The sequence below is a fragment of the Perognathus longimembris genome, chromosome 17 (assembly GCF_023159225.1).
Source record: "Perognathus longimembris pacificus isolate PPM17 chromosome 17, ASM2315922v1, whole genome shotgun sequence".
Lineage (NCBI taxonomy): Eukaryota > Metazoa > Chordata > Mammalia > Rodentia > Heteromyidae > Perognathus > Perognathus longimembris.
Window position 1 is genome coordinate 18,976,615 of NC_063177.1, and position 18,740 is coordinate 18,995,354.

An 18,740-nucleotide genomic window follows, 5' to 3' on the forward strand; every position below is an offset into this window, starting at 1 on the left:
GTTAATCATGCCTTCATAAACAACTCTTGTGCTTCTGGCTAGCATAGACAGCAGATGTTGTCTATTTTTGTAGAATGATTTGAAAGTGTGCAAAACAAAACATCCGTATAGCTATCTCAGAATAAAGAGAGCCTCATCATGCTTAGGAAAAAGCTTGCCAGGGTCAACTCTTTTTATGCAATTAATCCTTTCTAAGTTTATGATTTTAATTCCTTATGAAATTCCTATAAAATTCAGTATGAAATTTTCCTGAGCATGGGGGATAATATTGTTTTCACTAAGATCCATGACACTGTAGTTGTTTCAGCCTATGGAGATAAATGGCTCTGTGTCATTAGTCTTAGATGAGTGATTAAAAAAGACAAAAAGCAAACAAGCAATTAAAAAAAAACAGCTGGGGGGCTGGGAATGTGGTTTAGTGGTAGAGTGCTTGCCTAGCATGTGGGATGCCTTGTGTTGGATTCTCAGCACCAGGTAAACAGAAAAAGCTGGAAGTGGTGCTGTGGCTCAAGTGATAGAATGCTAGCCTTGGACAAAAAGAATCCTGGGACAGTGCTCAGGCTCTGAGTACAAGCTCCAGGACTGGCAAAAGCAAAAACAAAAAACCAAATCTGGGTACTGGTAGCTCATGCCTACACAGGAGGCTGAAATCTAAGGATCATGGTTCAAAGCCAGCCCAGGCAGGAAAGTCTCTAAACTCATCTGCAATTAACCACCAGAAAACCAGAAGTGGAGCTGTGGATCAAAATGGTAGATGCTAGCCCAAAGTGGAAAAGTTCAGGGACAGCACCCAGGCCCTAAGTTCAGGCCACATGATTGACCAATACAAAAAAAGGAAAAAAAAAAAAACCCCAAAAAACCAGGTTTGGTAACTCACATCTGTAATCTTAGCTACTCAGGAGGCTGAGATTTGAGGACTATAGTTCAAAGTCAGCACTCTATCACTTAAGCCACAGCTCCACTTCTGACTTTTTGGTGGTTAATTGGAGTTAAGAGTTTCACAGACTTTCCTGTCAGAGCTGGCTTTGAACCTCAACCCTCAGATCTCAGTTCCGTGAGTATCTAGGACTACAGTTGGCTCAGCACTTGGCTCTCATTTTTGGAATATTATGCTGATCCAGGCCAGCCTGGACCATGATACTCTTATTCACACTTCCCATATTGCTGGGATAACAAGGGTGGGCCACTGAAGCTAGCTTTTTATTGGTTGAGATAGTGTCTGAGAACTTTCTCCCCAGGCTGACTTTTTTTTTTTGGTCAGTCCTGGGCCTTGAACTCAGTGCCTGGCCACAGTCCCTGAGCTTTTTTTGCTCAAGGCTAGCACTCTATCACTTGAGCCACAGCAACACTTCTGAATTTTTCTGTTTATTGTTACTGAGGAATTGAACAGGGCTTCATGCATGCTAGGCCATTTACTCTACCACTGTTGTGCCAAGTCGCAAGACCACCCCCAAGAAGACCACCGAGATTCAGACACTCCGAAATGCAAAAGCAAGGCAAGGCTTTATTTAACGAGCTGCCAACTCGGGCCTCGTCCTACCCACCGACACAGCAGAGGTTAGGAGGAAGCCCCGAGCTGTGATTACACAGGGCTTATAAAGGCAAAGAACAAGGTTACAACAATCAGCTGTGCAAGCGAGATTAGAACACAGGTACAAATCTGATTGGCTCAGGGTTCGATTCTAAAATGGGGTTCACGTGGTGGGGCCTGACTTCAAAGTCTGGCACCTCATTTCCCCCTTTTTCTTTTTGGTACCTTGGGAGCCAATCATGGCTCCATTCTGTCCATTTCAATGGCTTGCATATCTAGGGAATGATATAGAGGTAAGGCATGGGCCAGTAGGGCCAAAAGTAGTATCCGAAAATAACTCTGGTCCCTCGGTTTTAAAGGGGGGCTGATGGGTGAAGATCATCCATCTTCTGTAATTTCTTCAGGCTGACTCAGGGGCGTTGACCTTACCTAGCCAGGAACCTATAACCTTAGTCTACTTTACCAAGGGACTGCAGGATTCACCTCACTTTGGAGTGAGCTGCCACTAGCCAGGGTAGTAAGGAAAGAAGGCAAAAAGAAAATTATAACAATATTCAGTCTAACTTTCTTTTCTTGAGGCGAAGGCGAAGCGGCTGAGTTGGGTGCTTGGAGACCTCCCATGTTCCACCACGGTAGTTGTCATCCAGGGCAAAGGGGTCAGCTGGCCTGGCGTGGAAGCAATGAACCCAAGTGGCGATGCTGTCCAGGGTTCCTTCCACCGTGGTTCTTAGGATTTCAGTCCCCTGGTCTGAATAAATGGGGGGTAGGGACAGAAGCAGAATCATATCTTTTAGAGTCCAATTCATTTTCTCTACCTGTCCTGCACTCTGGGGTCTATAAGCACAATGCAATTTCCAATCTGTCCCCAGTGCTGCAGCTATTCCCTGACTTAGTTTTGAGATGAAAGCCTGTCCATTGTCTGACCCAATGGTGGATGGGAAGCCATACCTGGGTAGGATTTCTTCCAGGATCTTCTTAGCCACTACATTCGCAGTCTCATGCTTTGTTGGATAGGCTTCAACCCATCCTGAAAAGGTGTCTACAAAAACTAGCAAATATTCTGTGAAATCTACTTCCCAATACACACCTGGCCTATTCCCATAGAGGCGAGCTCCTTTAGTAATCTGTTGATTGGGGGCATTGGCAAGCTGACAGGCCTTTAACAGATCTCAATAAGGACACAATCTCAGGTCTACAAGCTTTCTTTACTAAACAGATGTATGAGCTTAAAATTCTCACTGCCAGTCAGGGCTTTGAGTAAATGCGGGGGGTGAGATTTTAATCTATCCTCTCATTTGACAAACTTACCCTTACTAACCACTATCACAGATGACTGGTAAATTCCTGCATTCCTGCATTGGAAAGGCATGCTTATGAACTATTCTTCTAGGACTTCCCGGCTTTAACTTTTGAAAGGCCAACAGTAGTGACTCTAGGATCTGACACCATCTCTGCCATCCAAGCAGTGGCTTACTGCCTCTGGATGCTCCATCACTTTTGTCCCAGGAGGAGTGACTTTCGACTTGGACTCAGGGCCTGAGTGCTGTCCCTCAGCTCTCCAGCTCAAGACTAGCACCCTACCACTTTTGAGCTCCACACCACTCCGTTCCCAGCACTCTGCTGGCTGATTAGAGACAAGTCTCTCACAGGGACCTTTCTTTGCCCGGGCTGGCTTCCAACCGCAGATTCAGATCAATGAGTCTTATAAGGGGCCACTTTACTCCAATTATAAGCAACAAGGTGGTCCACACAGAAGTAGTTTTTAAGCATGCTCTCTTACCTGGAACTTATTAAGGGTCAGTATTAGATCTTGACAAACTTGTAGGAATCACCTGTGCTTCTCTGTGGGCCTGCTGGAAACTGTTACAAAAAACCTACAAAGAAGCTGGAATGGCAATTACATCTTTCCAATGAGCTATGCAGGTTTGACACAAGACTGTTAGACTTACAAACAACACAGAAATGAGAGCGCAGCATGGTGAGGTCACTCCCTGCCACCTGTGGGTGGCTTGGGCTGGCCCTACATCCACCCCGTCGGCGGCTGCGGGTCAGGACTTGGACTTGGGGCTGATGCATCCGTGTCCTGGGCTGTCGGCGCCGGCGAGTTGACTGGGCAGGACCCTCCGGAGCGGAGGGCACAGCTGAAACATTTTCCTCAGAGTCCTCCTCTTGTAGAGTTAACTGGGATGGGGAGTATGGAGTGGGAAACATTTCCTCCTCCGTGCTTCCTCCCTATGTCAAAGCTCCCTCAATTTCCTCAAAGGTGGACCATTCTGACTTGCACAGGGTGATCCACTTTTCCTTTTTAAGGGCCACACCTTGGTTCTGAGCTATCTCCTTAACCTCCCTCCAGTGAGCTAGGATCAAGTCTAGGGGGCTAGATGGAGGTCCTCAAGATAGAACGTTATCCATAGCTCTGATCAGAAGTTCAGTCCAAAAGGCTACAAAAAACAAAACAATAAAAAAGGAGGAAAACACACAGGCCTGAGAACAAGAAAAGCTACGAGTTGCAGATCTCCCAAGCTGGCCCACAACCTCCTACAAGGGTGCAGAAGGAATGGACCCGAGTTGGCCCACAACCTCCTGCAAGAAGGAGTGGACCCGAGTTGGCCCACAACCTCCTGCAAGGGTGCAGAAGGAGTGGACCCGAGTTGGCCCACAACCTCCTGCAAGGGTGCAGAAGGAGTGGACCCGAGTTACGAGTTGGAGATCTCCCAAGTTGGCCCACAACCTCCTGCCAGGGTACAGGAGGAGTGGACCCAAGTTGGCCCACAACCTCCTGCCAGATAAGCAGAAGGAGCAGACCCAAGTACAAGGTGGGCGGGTTGAGTCTCGTTTAGGAGGCCCTCCTGGTCAGTTCCGGCCAAAAACCAAACTGACTCGCGCCCTACAAGCAAAAGCAAAACAGACAAATTACAGGACAAGACAAATGAACAGTGTTGTTTTCTTACCTTCGGAGTCTGGGATCTCGGGGTCTCTGGGGCTATCCCGGACGAAACCCCAAATGTTGTGCCAAGTCGCAAGACCACCCCCAAGAAGACCACCGAGATTCAGACACTCCGAAATGCAAAAGCAAGGCAAGGCTTTATTTAACGAGCTGCCAACTCGGGCCTCGTCCTACCCACCGACACAGCAGAGGTTAGGAGGAAGCCCCGAGCTGTGATTACACAGGGCTTATAAAGGCAAAGAACAAGGTTACAACAATCAGCTGTGCAAGCGAGATTAGAACACAGGTACAAATCTGATTGGCTCAGGGTTCGATTCTAAAATGGGGTTCACGTGGTGGGGCCTGACTTCAAAGTCTGGCACCTCACCACTAAGCCACATTCCCAGCTCCCAGACTGACTGAATTCTCAATCCTCCTGCCTCAGATTCCCAGCAGTTGTAATTATAGATGTGAAATACCAAGCCTTGCTCAATTTCAGTGTTCTAATTGCCAAAAAATTTCCATCAAAAAGTCTGAGGCTCGGGCTGGGGATATAGCCTAGTGGCAAGAGTGCCTGCCTCGGATACACGAGGCCCTAGGTTCGATTCCCCAGCACCACATATACAGAAAACGGCCAGAAGTGGCGCTGTGGCTCAAGTGGCAGAGTGCTAGCCTTGAGCAGGAAGAAGCCAGGGACAGTGCTCAGGCCCTGAGTCCAAGGCCCAGGACTGGCCAAAAAAAAAAAGTCTGAGGCTCACCAGTCACCCTATGTAGCTCACACCAGTAATGCTACCTAGTTAGAAGCTAAGATTATGAGAATTTTCAGTTCAAGGCCAGCCCAGGAAAAAAATTCTCAAAATCCTGTATCAACCAATACCTGGGTGCAGTGGCATATACCATTATTTCAGCTATGTAGGAGGCTGAAATCATGGCTCAAGTGGTTACCAACTGCACAAAGCATTGAGCAAAAAGCCCTAATTCTGCAACAACAACAACAACAAGAGTGAGAGTAATTATTTTATTTTATATGATTATCTCTCAGAGAGAAGAGGGCAAAAATAATAATAACTCCAAGACTTTATGTCTAAGGTAAACAAGGGTCCACAAATAGGAAATAGACAATAGAGTCTTGTGCATACTAAGCAAGTGCTACATCCAGGTTCCATTGTTTTAATTTTTTTCTTCTATTACCAAAGTGATAAGTGGCCAGATTCCCTATAATGGTGAATGGATCAAGAAAACTTGGTGTATACATACCATGGAATTTTACTCATCTATCAGACAGAATATTTGGTTATATGCAGGGAAATGGATGGACCTGGAAAAAAAAGTTACATGAATTTAGTCAGGCTGATAGAGACAAACAGCAAATGTTTCTCTCATACATGGAAGTTAGGCTTAAAATACAAACATTTATGAAAATTTATACAGGGCTATATGCATATATACACAAGCAAATTGTCTACAGGATAGTATGTTTAAGGGGAGGAGTTCAATGGTGTAACTCTTATGAACAACTAAGAAACTATTTAACAAAACGTATACCATGAGCTGGGAATGTGGCTTAGTGGTAGAGGGCTTGCCTAGCATGCATGAAGCCCTGGGTTCAATTGCTCAGTACCACATAAACAACAAAAACAGAAAAAGCTGGAAGTGGTAGGGTACTAGTCTTGAGCAAAAGGAAGCTCAGGAGCAGTGCTCAGGCCCTGAGTTCAAGCCCCAGAACTGGCAAAAAAAAACAACAACCCAAAACCACCACACCCCCCCCCCGCCAAAAAAACAAAACAATGCCAGGAAGCTGATATCTGTTCTGGGGGGGGGGGGGCGGGTAAGGGAAGGCAAGGAGAGAAGGAGCACAGAAATAGGAGGAAGAGTGAGCAAATACACTCATTATATTGTGTACATTATACAAAAATTAAACCACCTAACTTGAGGGTCAAGCTGGGATGGGGAAAGATGAGAAAGAAGGATGGAAGGGGTGAAATCATATTAATAATCTGACTTACAGAATTGAAACCCTTTTGTACAACTACTTAATAATATAAAATAAAAAAACGTGGCAGGTGCCAGTGGCTCATGCCTGTAAGTCTAGCTACTCAGGAGGCTGATATCTGAGGATGGTGGTTCAAAAAGCCAGCCCAGGCAGCAAAGTCTGTGAAACTCTAATCTACAATTACTCACCAGATATCTGGAAGTGGTGCTGTGGCTCAAGTGGTAGAGCACTAGCCCTGAACTGAAGAGCTCAGGGACAATGCCCAGGCCCTGAGTTCAAGCCCCATGACTGATAAAAAAAAAGTGGTAAATGTTTAATGAGCAATGAATGAAAATAAGAAAGAAGAAAACAAAAGTCAATTTCAAAGTTACTATTCAGAAAGGACTACTATTAAGACTACTATTAATTAAGAGTACTACTATTAAGACTACTATTAGGACTACTATTAATGTCTTCCTGAATTTCAGCTGCCAATATATGTTTGTCCTTTTAAAACTTGAGAAAATATTCTGTTATTGGTTAACTTACTAATTTACATTCTCTAAAGCACAGTTTCTTTTTTTTAAAATTTATTTATTAATTAAACAGAAATTTTTTGATAAGGTGTGCAAAAAGGGTACAGTTACATAGTAGGGCAGTGTGTACATTTCTTGTGATATCTTACATCCTGTTTTTCTTTCCCTTTCCTAGGTCAGGCAGACATATATACAATACCCAATGTACCAAGAACATATACAGTAGCCACGTGGCCTACGCCAAAGAAAATTGGCCTAGTCAGTTTCTTTTTCGTTTCTTTTTTTTTTTTTTTTGCCAGACCTGGGGCTTGGGAGTCAAGGCCTTAGCACTGCCTTTGGCTTCTTTTTGCTCAAGGCTAACACTCTACCTCTTGAGCCACAGCATCACTTCCTGTTTTTGTTTTCTGTTTATGTGATGCTGAGGGTTGAACCTAAGGCTTTGTGCATGCTAGGCAAGCACTCAACCCTTCAAGCCACATTCCCAGCCCCTCTAAAGCTCAGTTTCTTTTTTTTTTTTTTTTTCTTGGCCAGTCCTGGGGCTTGGACTCAGGGCCTGAGCACTGTCCCTGGCTTCTTTTTGCTCAAGGCTAGCACTCTTCCACTTGAGCCACAGAGCCACTTCTAGCCGTTTTCTGTATATGTGGTGCTGGGGAATTGAACCCAGGGCCTCATGTATACGAGGCAAGCACTCTTGCCACTAGGCCATATCTCCAGCCCCATAAAGCTCAGTTTCTTAATTCAATATCTGAAAGTACAGCTTTCTATATTAGGCAGATTTCCATTACTGTGACAAAACATGTGATTTGAACAAAAAAAATGGAAGATTCATTTTGGCTTATGTTTTCAGTCCATGATTGCTTAGTTATGTTGCTTTGGGCTTCTAGTAAGGAAAATCATCACTTAGGCAGCATTAGTAGAGCCAAGCTGCTCACCTCATGGCAGGTTTAGGAAGCACAGAGAAGGAAAGGATAGAGTGGAGTAGGGGCATCCTGGTATCCCCTTCAAGTGCATGCCCTCAATGACCTAACTTCACTTCCTCTCAAATGTTCCACCACCTCTCAATAGTGTTCAGGCTGATGACCAAGCCTGTAAAACTTGAAACTTTATGGGACAGTCAATAACCAAACCATAATTGGGTCTAGTGGTATATGCCTAGAGTTCCAACACTTTTTTTATGCCAGTCCTAGAGCTTGAACTCAGGGCTTGGGCATTATCTCTGAGCTTTTTTGTTTGAGACTAGTGCTTCTACCACTTGAGCCACAATTCCACTTCTGATTTTTTGGTGGTTAACTGAAGGTAGAGTCTCATGGACTTCCTTGTCTGGGTTGCATTTAAATTGTGATTCTTAGATCTCAGTGTCCTAAGTAGCTAGGATTACAGGCATGAGATACTCGGCTAGTTCCAACACTTTGAAGACTGTGGAAGGATTACTTGGGTCTAGAAGTATAAGGCGGGCTGGGAATATGGCCTAGTGGCAAGAGAGCTCGCCTTGTATACATGAAGTCCTGGGTTCGATTCCCACATATATAGAGCACCACATATATAGAAAACGGCCAGAAGTGGCGCTGTGGCTCAAGTGGCAGAGTGCTAGCCTTGAGCAAAAAGAAGCCAGGGACAGTGCTCAGGCCCTGAGTCCAAGGCCCAGGACTGGCAAAAAAAAAATCATCTTGTTAGAAGTATAAGGCCAGTGTAGGCAGCATAGAAAGATTTCTACCTAAAAAAAAAAAAAATCAAACCATTACACATATACACGCACACATGCACATATATAATTTAGTATCACTAATATTTACATCTTAGTACAATTTTGTTATCTTATTTAAATTTCAATAAACTTAATGAATTAGGTTCTAATATTGCCCCTATTTTTCACAAGTGAACTAAATTATAGAGAGGTTAAGTGATTTGTTCAAACAAGGTACCAAGCTAAGCATAATAAGGACTTTATCTCAGTTCTATCTAACTATAAAACTTGTGTCCAGTCATTTTCTACAGTTTCTCTTTCCATTTTTTGTGTAACAGTTTTTTCATAATAGGAAATGTCATTTCAAAAAAATTATATTCAGAAAAGTCACCATATTTTAGTTATTAAAAGACTAACCTAATTTATCCATACCTCTGTACAATTCCTTTGAAAGTTTTTGAAGTTTGTGTCTTCAAGCAAAAATTTTAAGATCTAAAAGAAATATACATGAATAAAATTCTTTTCCTGTTGAAATAGAACAGTGGATGTTATCAGTAATTTGCCTTATTTTGAAACTGGAACTACCATCACAGAGCTGATTTCCATTTATATAAAACTACATAAAACTGTTTCTGATTAAAATTTCTATAATGTTATAGTCAATTGTTACAGTTGAAAAAGTAGAAAATTTCAGTAAATTTCCTGCTGTTAATGGTTTCATTATAATAAAATAAAGGTGTGGTCTGGAAAGAAAGAGTAGAGAATATGATGATGGAATATTGGAGGAGAAATTTGAGCCAGACATAGTAGTATATACTTGTAATTCCTGAAAGGCTGAAGCAGGAGGATCATGAGTTCTAGACTAACCTGGACTACATAGCATTTTAAAGAACAGCCTCAGCTACATAGGAAGACTGTTTCAAACAAAAGTCCAGGGCAGTGGTGGCTCATGCCTGTAATCCTAACTACTCAGGAGGTCAAGATTAGAGGATCACGGTTCAAAGCCAGTGCAGGCAGGAAAGTCCATGAGACTTTGCTTTCTCCAATTAACTACCAAAAGACCAGAAGTGGAGCTGTGGATAAAATGATAAAGCACCAGCATAGAGATATAGCTAAGGGTAGTGTCCAGGCCCTGAGTTCAAGTCCCACTACAAAAAACAAAGGAAAGATAGGGCAGAGGAGAGAGAAAGAGAGAGAGAGAAGAGAAGAGAGAGAAATTTAAAGCTACCCACCTCATCCTCTATTTACAAAATACTGAAAATTAAAACCCAAAGTGCTAAAGGTTTCCATATTTTTCAAGTTGTCATAATACCCAAAGTAGGAGAAAAAAGGTGTAGAAAAATTGTGTGAAATGTTTTTCCTAAAATTTGAGACAGTCTTTTGCAAATATATACATATATACGTGTGTGTGTGTGTGTGTGTGTGTGTGTGTGTAGTCCTGGGGCTTGAACCCAGGGCTTGGGCCGTGTGTGTGTGTGTGTGTGTATATGTTTTGGTCCTGGGCTTGAATTCAGGGCTGGGGCGCTGTCCCTGAGATTATTTTAAGACTAGAGCTCTACCACTTGAGCTACAGCTCTACTTCTTGCTTTTTTGGTGGTTAATTGGAGATAAAGAATCTCATGGACTTTTCTGTTCAAGCTGGCTTCAAACTTCAATCCTCAGATCTCAGCTTACTGAGTAGTAGGATTATAGGTGTGAGCCACTGGCACTTAGAGCCTGCTTTCCACCCCCCCCCCCCAAGTCCTGGGGCTTGGGACTCAGGGCCTGAGTACTGTTCCTGGCTTCTTTTTGCTCAAAGCTAGCACTCTACCACTTAAGCCACAGGGCTATTGCCAGTTTTTTCTGTTTATATGGTACTGAGTAATCCAACCCTGGGCTTCAGGTATGACAGGCAAGCACTCTACCACTAAGCCATGTTCCCAGCCCTTAAATATATTTAATCAAGTTCTAAAACTTTGTAAATAAGAAAACCCACAAATCCAAGTAAAGATATAATACCTGGTACATAAAAAGTGTTCATTAATCGATTCCCCAGCACCTCATATACAGAAATGACCAGAAGTGGTGCTGTGGCTCAAGTGGCAGAATGCTAGCCTTGAGCAAAAAGAAGCCAGGGACAGGCCCTGAGTCCAAGCTCCAGGACTGGGAAAAAAAAAAAAAGTGCTCACTAAGTATATGTAACTAAACAAATAAAGAAAAACATTTCATTGTTTTCATTTTCAAGTTCCCTTATAGTTTTTGAATTTAATTTTTACATGTATAGATATAATTTGATTTCATTTTTACATTTGAATTAGTGTCAATATTCTTCTATCATTATGTGACCTTTTACAGTACCTATTGAAGTTACAACACATCTGAATAAGATTAATATATTAACAATGGTAGATTCAGGTTTTGGATAGATTTAAGAAAAGAAAAAATATAAATTTTATATATTTTTACAAAACAATAGAAAAACATATAGCTCTTTGGCTATCTTCATTAGCTTCACAGTATATCTGTCTCTTAATATCAGATACATCTTCATGGTGGTTGTTTTTGTTTTTGCCAGTTTGGGGACTTGAACTCAGGGCCTGGGAGCTGTCCCTGAGCCTCTGTGTGTTCAAGGTTAGTGCTCTACCACTTGAGCCACAGTGCCACTTTCAGCCTTTTCTGTTTATGTGGTATTAAGGAATCAAACCCAGGGCTTCACGCATGCTAGGCAAGCACTCTACCATTAAGCCACATTCCTCCAGCCTAATTTCACTTTTAAAAATAATGATTTTAGGACTGGGCTAGCTAGCAATGCTTACTTAGCTTGCGCAAAGCCATAGATAGGTCTGATCCCAAGCACTGCCAAAAAAAAAAGGCTTTATTATAAAAAATTAGTAATTGTATTACAGAACCTTTGTAAAACAGGAAAGAAAAAAGCATTTGTTAATTTCACCAGTTTTATGCTGTATTTCCTTCTTAAATTTTCTATCTAATGTAGATTATGTTTTGTAAAAAAAAAAGTAAGTTTGGGGCTGGGAATATGGCCTAGTGGCAAGAGTGCTGGCCTCTTATACATGAGGCCCTGGGTTCAATTCCTCAGCACCACATGCACAGAAAAGGCCAGAAGTGGTGCTGTGGCTCAAGTGGCAGAGTGCTAGCCTTGAAGAAAAAGAAGTCAGGGACAGTGCTCAGGCCCTGAGTTCAAGTACTCAGACTGGCAAAAAAAAAAAAAAAGTTTGACATAAGTAGATTCAATTATTTTCTTTTCATAGAGGTTTGGTATTAGGTTGCTATTAGACTGGAATATTTCAAATGTATGACAAATCTCAAGTATATTTTATATAAAATCACTTTAGAAAAGTCAAGTTAAAGAAAAGAAGTACAGGTAGGTGTTTAACTGTTTTTATTTCTTTTCTTTTTCTTATTTCTGAGTACTATGGTATGAACTCAGGACCTTGTGCTTGTTAGGCAAGCACTCTATTCATCTCCTATTTATTTTATTTTTCAAATAGAATCCCCTGTTTATTCCCAGGAGGGCCTGGACCACACTCATTCTGTTTATGTCTCCTATCTACCTACCTAGGATGACAGCTATGCACTACCAAATATAGCTTTATTGATTGAGATGAACTCCCCCACCCTGGCTAGTTTCAAACTGGAATCCACCCAACCTCTGCCTGTTCAGAAGCTGTGATTATAGGCATGTAACACCATCCCTGGCTAAGCACAAACTTTTTTGTTCTTAAGTTTCTTTTTTCTTTTAAGTTCTCCTGCTGTAGGAATTCAAGTCACAGTTCAAACATTGTAAAATATATATTGAAGAAACCACCCACAAAACTATTATCAAATAAATGGATAATCAAAATATGGTACACACACAAATGCAACATTTTTAAGTTTTAAAAAGAAATTCTATGAATGGTACACAAATGAACATTGAAGATGTTAAGTGAAACAGGGAGTCAAAAAGTAATATACTATTAATGTGTCTACATACATGAAATACCTAGAAAAAAAATGGGATGGAGGGGAAGGCAAGAGGAGTCATCCTTTAATTAGTGTAAAGGTTTGAGTTTCATAAGATGGAAAAAGTGCTGAAGTTGCACAGTGATGATGGATGCACAGCAATATGGATGTAATTGATGTCCTTAAAAATCTCAAGATGATAACTTTTTATTTCTATTTTATCATTTTTAAAAGTTCCTCTCATATTGCATAGACAAATACACATATTACATTTACCAAATGATAATGCAATAAAACAAAGCAAATCACTATCTAGAAATAATGTTTTATCACAGGAGTACCCTTGTGTCCCTAATTACAACCTTTTTTCCTTTAAAACCACGACCAGAACATGAACATTTGCTTAAAAAAGAAAAAGACTGTACAAAAAGAAATGCGTTCATTACCTGGTTTATGAGACGGTAACCACTCTGTACATCACTTTTATAATAACGAAAAACGAAAATTAAACAACCAGACTGTAATAAGGTAAACCAATAATGTAAAACGCAAGAATATTTCTTAAACGCAAGAATATTTCTTTAAATTTCAACATTTTGTAAGTGGAAAATAAACTCAAAAACTTTTAATGTGTTCTCTCTCCCTTTCCTTCACTCTTCAAACTCTTCACATTCTAAAACCTATTTTTGTTCCACAGTTGACCTCACCTGCAGAGTTTAATTTTAAAAAAAAAATCCTCAGTGTAGATTTTCATTCCTCCCTCTTTCCCTTGCCTCCAACTACAAAGAAACAATGATTTAAACCCTTTGTGCCCTTTTAGAAAATTACACAGATACCCCATTGTGGAGCCCAATAATCCCTTCGTGGAAAGGAAGAGATTAGCATATGAATACAAAGCAAAATGAATCCAGAATACAAAATGATCTACTGAATTGTGAAGCTCTTGTATTCTTAAAAATGTATTTATTTCCTTTTCTTTTTCTTTTTTTTTTTTTCCTATCGCCGCCCCTTTACTGGTCTCAGGGCTAAGGGAATTGAGTTTCCTTTCTGGTTACCCGGAAAAGGATAAAAAAAAAAAAAAGCCAACAAGACAGTTCCTAGCGCCCGTTGAATCTGCTACCCTCGACAGGAGCTAGCTTGCCGGGGAAGAGTGTAGAAAGTGCTGTTGGCAAACTGCGTGGTGAAGGAGAGAAAGCGAGCGGAGAGCCATAATGCTGACGTTGAAGGCCCGGCCCTGTGAGGTTGCATAGGGTAAGTGGCGTTGGCCAGGAGGCAGCGACGGAGGGGAAGGGAAGAGGATTTGGGCTGGGGGCGGGGCTTGCGGCACAGCGTGCCTCCTGATTGCTGGAGCCCGGCTGTCCATCTCACAGAATCGCTCGGTTAACCAGTGCTCTGGCGAGACGCGCTCAGATATACTGAGAGAGCCCGGAGAAGTAGTCTCAGATCCTGACGGTGCAGCAGCCCGCAGCCTCAAGCCAGGGGAGTCCTAGCCGCTTTTCAATGGAGGAGAAGCCCGGCCAGCCACAGCCTCAGCACCATCACAGCCACCACCATCCGCACCATCACCCCCAGCAGCAGCAGCAACAGCAGCCGCACCACCACCACCATTATTATTTCTACAACCATAACCACAACCACCACCACCACCACCATCACCAGCAGCCTCACCAGTACCTGCAGCATGGAGCCGAGGGCAGCCCCAAGGCCCAGCCAAAGCCGCTGAAACATGAGCAGAAACACACCCTCCAGCAGCACCAGGAAACGCCGAAGAAGAAAACAGGTCTGGGAGAGAGGACGGGTGGGGGAAGGGGCTGGGGGGGGGCGCTCAGGAGATGGGGGTGGGGCTTTGTGAAAAGCATGGACGGGGTCGGGGCTTGTGTACATCCCGGGGGGGGGGTCCCGGGGGGGTCCCTTTGCCTTTTCATCTTCCCACCCCACCCCAGTTGGGGCCTGGCCTTGGGGGTTGCAGCGCCTCTCCTTCCCCTCAGCATGGGAGAGGCCCAACCGGGCCGGCGTGACCTTCCCGGCCCCCACCCGGGCTGGAGGAAAACCCGCAGGCTCGGCCTTGGAAGTCGAACCTTCATAGCCCTTCCAGGTTCACCTTCTCCGCCTTGGACTTGCCCTAATTTCGGGGTGCTGTGAGGCTGTGAACCTACCCCCCCCCCAAAAAAAAATCCCTTAAGGTGTACGTAACTCAGGCAGGCCTAGTGAATCCCGGCTCAGGCGGTGTCGCGGGCCCGTTCGGCCTGCGCCGGGGCGTGGGGTAGGTGGGCCTAGCCGAGGACGCGTCCTCCCGCACCCGCCACCCCAGGCCCACCTGTGGCCTTGGGGTTCCCCGGTCTGAGGAGGGGAGGGCGGCTGGGACCCCTCGTCTCAGATTTATCTCCAGTCCTAAACGCCTGTGGCGGGTGTGGTTGGGGGGGGGGGACGCCAGGCCCCTCAGTCTGGCCCAGGAGTCGTCTCCTCAGGCCGGCGCTCCGGGCCCGCTCCCCCCGGAGCCGGCGCGGCTGGAATGTTCTCTCCTCCTCGCGGGGCCGCTTCCTGTCCGCCATGTTGGAAGCCGATTTCTGTCACCGACTCCGGCCCGCTGAAGAGGGGGGGCGAAGGAGGAAGAGTGTCGATGAGGGGTACCCGGCGGCAGGGTGGCGTGACCCCCGGACCCTCACCGCCCCACGCTTCGCTCTCCACCCCCCCCCCCCCACCCCGCACGCATTGCGGGGGCGCCGCCGCCCCTCCCCCGCCGGGTTGTGTAACCCGGTGGCGGCCGCGCGGCCCCGGGCGGGTCCCTGGGGTGAGGGGCGGGGGCGGTTGAGGTGGGGGAGGGAAGCGGCCACGAGGAGAGAGAGGCCTGCGCTCGGCCCCGCGCGCCGCCGGCCGCGTTTCCCGCTCCCGGGTGCGGCGGGAGGCGCGGGCGGGCGGCCGGGGCGGGGAGCCGGCCTCGAAGCCGAGTTGGGGGAGGGGGGGCCCGGGCGGCGGCCGCAGCCGGCCATCCCCTCCCAGGCAAGGAGGTTGGGGGTGGGGGGGGGGTCCGGCCAGGGGATTCATTTGGGTAGAGGCGGTGCCTGAAGCCGGGTGGGGTACCCAGCGGGAACCCAGTTCCCTGGTCACGAGTTTTTCTGCCACTGGAACCTCGTCTCCTGCCAGGTTCGTTCACGACTCCGCCTATGAGGCTTTCACTTGGGCCTTCCAGCAGCTCATTTTCTTCAAAAGGGGGGGGGGACAGAAAAAAAAGACAACAAAACCCGCTCCATCCATCTCCCTACACGACAATGACCTTCCGAGCTTGGGTAGTGTCTTTGTGGGGAACGATTAAACAAACGTTTGATTGGACAGGGAGTTCTTTCACCCCTTTCTTGTCCTTAAGGGTGAACTGAAGTGTCTCATCCATGAGGTTGGAATCACTACAGCATCTTGTCTGTGGCACTACTGTTTGCCATGTTAAAAATGAAAGGTGGCTTTTGCGTTTTGAACGGTATTAAACTTGGCAATACATAATGGTATAAGTCGTGAGGAAATATTTGAGAATGAGCTGAAGTTTATAGGTACGCAGATTTTAAAAACGTTTTCTTCGTAAATTAAAATGAAGGAAGTGTAAGGGAGAACGTTAAACCCAGCATGTCAGGAGAAAAGTTGCTTTTCTTTGGCAAACAATATAACTTGACAAATTGTAACGTTGAATTTTTCATTTTGTGAGTGATAAGGGACTGATGGTATGGAAATCAGCAAATATATCTGTGAAGTGTTTCATTATAAAGACTTGGTAAGTTTAATGCTAGATTTTTCAAAAGGTGTGAGAGGATTGCCTTACAGTTGTTCGGAATATTCAGATTTAAAAATTGTGTTACTCCTGTAGGATTCCACTACATGTAGAAACAACTCTAAAGTATTCAGGGTGGCATCCTTCAAAACACTGGAATTACAAAAACCGAAGAGAAACTGTGTTTAACATTATGAGGGAATATAAACAATTCGGCTGGAGCAGTATCTCATGGGTGGTTTGGTTATACAGCTCTGTTGCTTCAGTGTGTACAATGCTAGTAATTAAAAACCAGAATATTTTTGAAACATCTGTAGTATGTTGGGTGAGCTTTTGAAGACCCATTACATTACTCAAAACTCCAGAGTTAACTGCTTTTGTTTTTGTTTTTTCCCAGAAGAGGGCGCAGGAGCCAAATGGGTTGAGTAATTTCAGTTTCTAATCCAAAGCTAGATTTATCAGGACTAAAAGTTTTGCTGAAGTAAGATTAGCATGGCACCTTAATAAGAGTACTGGTAATGTTTTAGTGTTTACATTTTTCTTAAGTACCTGTGCTTTAAAAGGTATCTGAGAACTGTGGCTTAGCTCAGTTTAGCGGTAGAGTGCTTGCTTAGTATGCATGAAGGCCTGGGTTCGATTCCTTAGCACCACATAAACAGAAACAGCCAGAAGTGGTGCTGTGGCTCAAGAGGTAGAGTGCTATAGCGCCTTGAGCAAAAAGAAGCCAGGGACAGCGCCCAAGCCCTGAGTGAGTTCCAAGCCCTCTGGGACAGGCCAAAAAAAAACAAAAGGTGTCTCTCTAGTTGTCATGGGAAAGGGTTTATTAGTTAAATGAGAATTTTCTTTCTGTCACTAAAACTTGGGAGTTGGAGTATAGTGTGTCGGGGAGGGTTTTTCCTTTCCCATACTGGGAATTTAACCCAGGGTCTTGTGCATGCTAGACAAACACTGTACTCACTAAGCTGGCTTAGCTTCAATTTAGGATCCTCTTGTCTCAGCCCTTGGGATTGCTGGAATTACAGGCATAGGCCATCATACTTTACCTGAGCTTATTCTAGTTCACTTAGAATTCTTTGATTCAACTAATTTGGACTTTTTTTGTCTGTCAGATTGATGGCTCACCTGTAATTAAGATAAGAAAATGATGAGTAATGAGCCAGAGGGTATAAACATCTGTTTAACCTGTTGGCATATTAAGCAGGATAGATAGTTCTTGTCTTTGGTCCATAGTTGCATAACAGCAGTTACATACAGAACTGTTAAAAACACTGAGATGAGCCCTGGGCATAGGTGGCTCTTGCCTATTGTAATCCTAGCTACTCAGGAGGCTTAGAGGGTCAGGGTTCAAAGCCAGAGCAGGCAGGAAATCTCCAATCAATAACCAGAAAATGGGAAATGGAGCTGTAGCTTACTAGCCTTAGGCAAAAGAGTTGAGGGACAGCACCCGAGGCCCTGAGGTTAAACCCCAGGACTAACAAAAACAAAAAACACTGAGAAGGTTCTATACAGGAACATGCCTTTCTAAAGAAAAAAAATTTAGAAAACATCTTAAACAGTGACTCTTCGGTTTCATAGAACTTTTCTGAAATTTTTGGTTGACTTTCATAGCTTTTTCAGTTACTGAAAATAATATATAGAAGATAAGAACTTTTATAAAATACATTTTTGGGCTTGGAATATGGCCTAGTGGCAAGAGTGCTCGCCTTGTATACATGAAGCCGCCCTAAGTTCGATTCCTCAGCACCACATATATAGAAAATGGCCAGAAGTGGCGCTGTGGCTCAAGTGGCAAAGTGCTTGCTCAGGCCCTGAGTTCAAGGCTCAGGACTGGCAAAAAAAAACAAAAGCAACAAAATGCATTCTCTTATAGTACAAATTTTGTGCTGTTCTGTTGCAAGAATGATTAGAACTTTTTTTTTTGTTGTTTTTGAGGGGCTTGAAATCTGCCTAGGTGGTGTTCTTGAGCTTTTGTGCTCAAGGCTTTAGTACTCTTATCACTAGAACTACAGTTCCACTTTCAGGGTGAGTTTGGTGGTTAATTGGATCTAAGAATCTCATGGGCTGGTGGCTCAGGCTTGTAATCCTAGCTACTCAGTAGGCTGAGATTCAAGGATTGTGATTTGAAGCCAGCCAGGAGAGAAAAGTCCATGAGAGTCATTTCCGATAAACTATTAAGAAAAAGCCAGAATTGGTGCTGTGGCTTGAGTGGAGGAGCACTAGATCACTAAAGAGGCTCAGGCTCTCAGAGCCCAGGCCCTGAGTCTAAGCCCCAGGAACTGGTGTGTGTGGGGGGGGTGTCTCATGGACTTTCCTGCCTCATCTAGCTTCAAACCTGAATCCTCAGATCTCAGCCTCCTGAGCAGCTAAGGTTATGAGTGAGACAAGGGTGCTC

The 18,740-nt window shown here is 44.2% G+C and overlaps 1 protein-coding gene and 1 long non-coding RNA gene across 2 annotated transcripts in view; one reads left to right on the plus strand and one right to left on the minus strand.

Annotated features, from left to right (window-relative positions):
• Positions 1-16,347, minus strand: LOC125365189. Its single transcript, XR_007213664.1, has 3 exons — positions 16,073-16,347; positions 6,975-6,977; positions 1-11 (listed from the first exon to the last, which is right to left on the minus strand). It is a non-coding gene; the product is annotated as an uncharacterized LOC125365189 (long non-coding RNA).
• The window catches only part of Nufip2 (nuclear FMR1 interacting protein 2), a 30,337-nt gene continuing 25,588 nt past the window's right edge, over positions 13,992-18,740 (plus strand). The window contains exon 1 of the mRNA XM_048365105.1: positions 13,992-14,371. Within this exon, the coding sequence (XP_048221062.1) occupies positions 14,092-14,371 (280 nt within the window). The 5' untranslated portion in view covers positions 13,992-14,091. The remainder of the gene's footprint in view (positions 14,372-18,740) is intronic.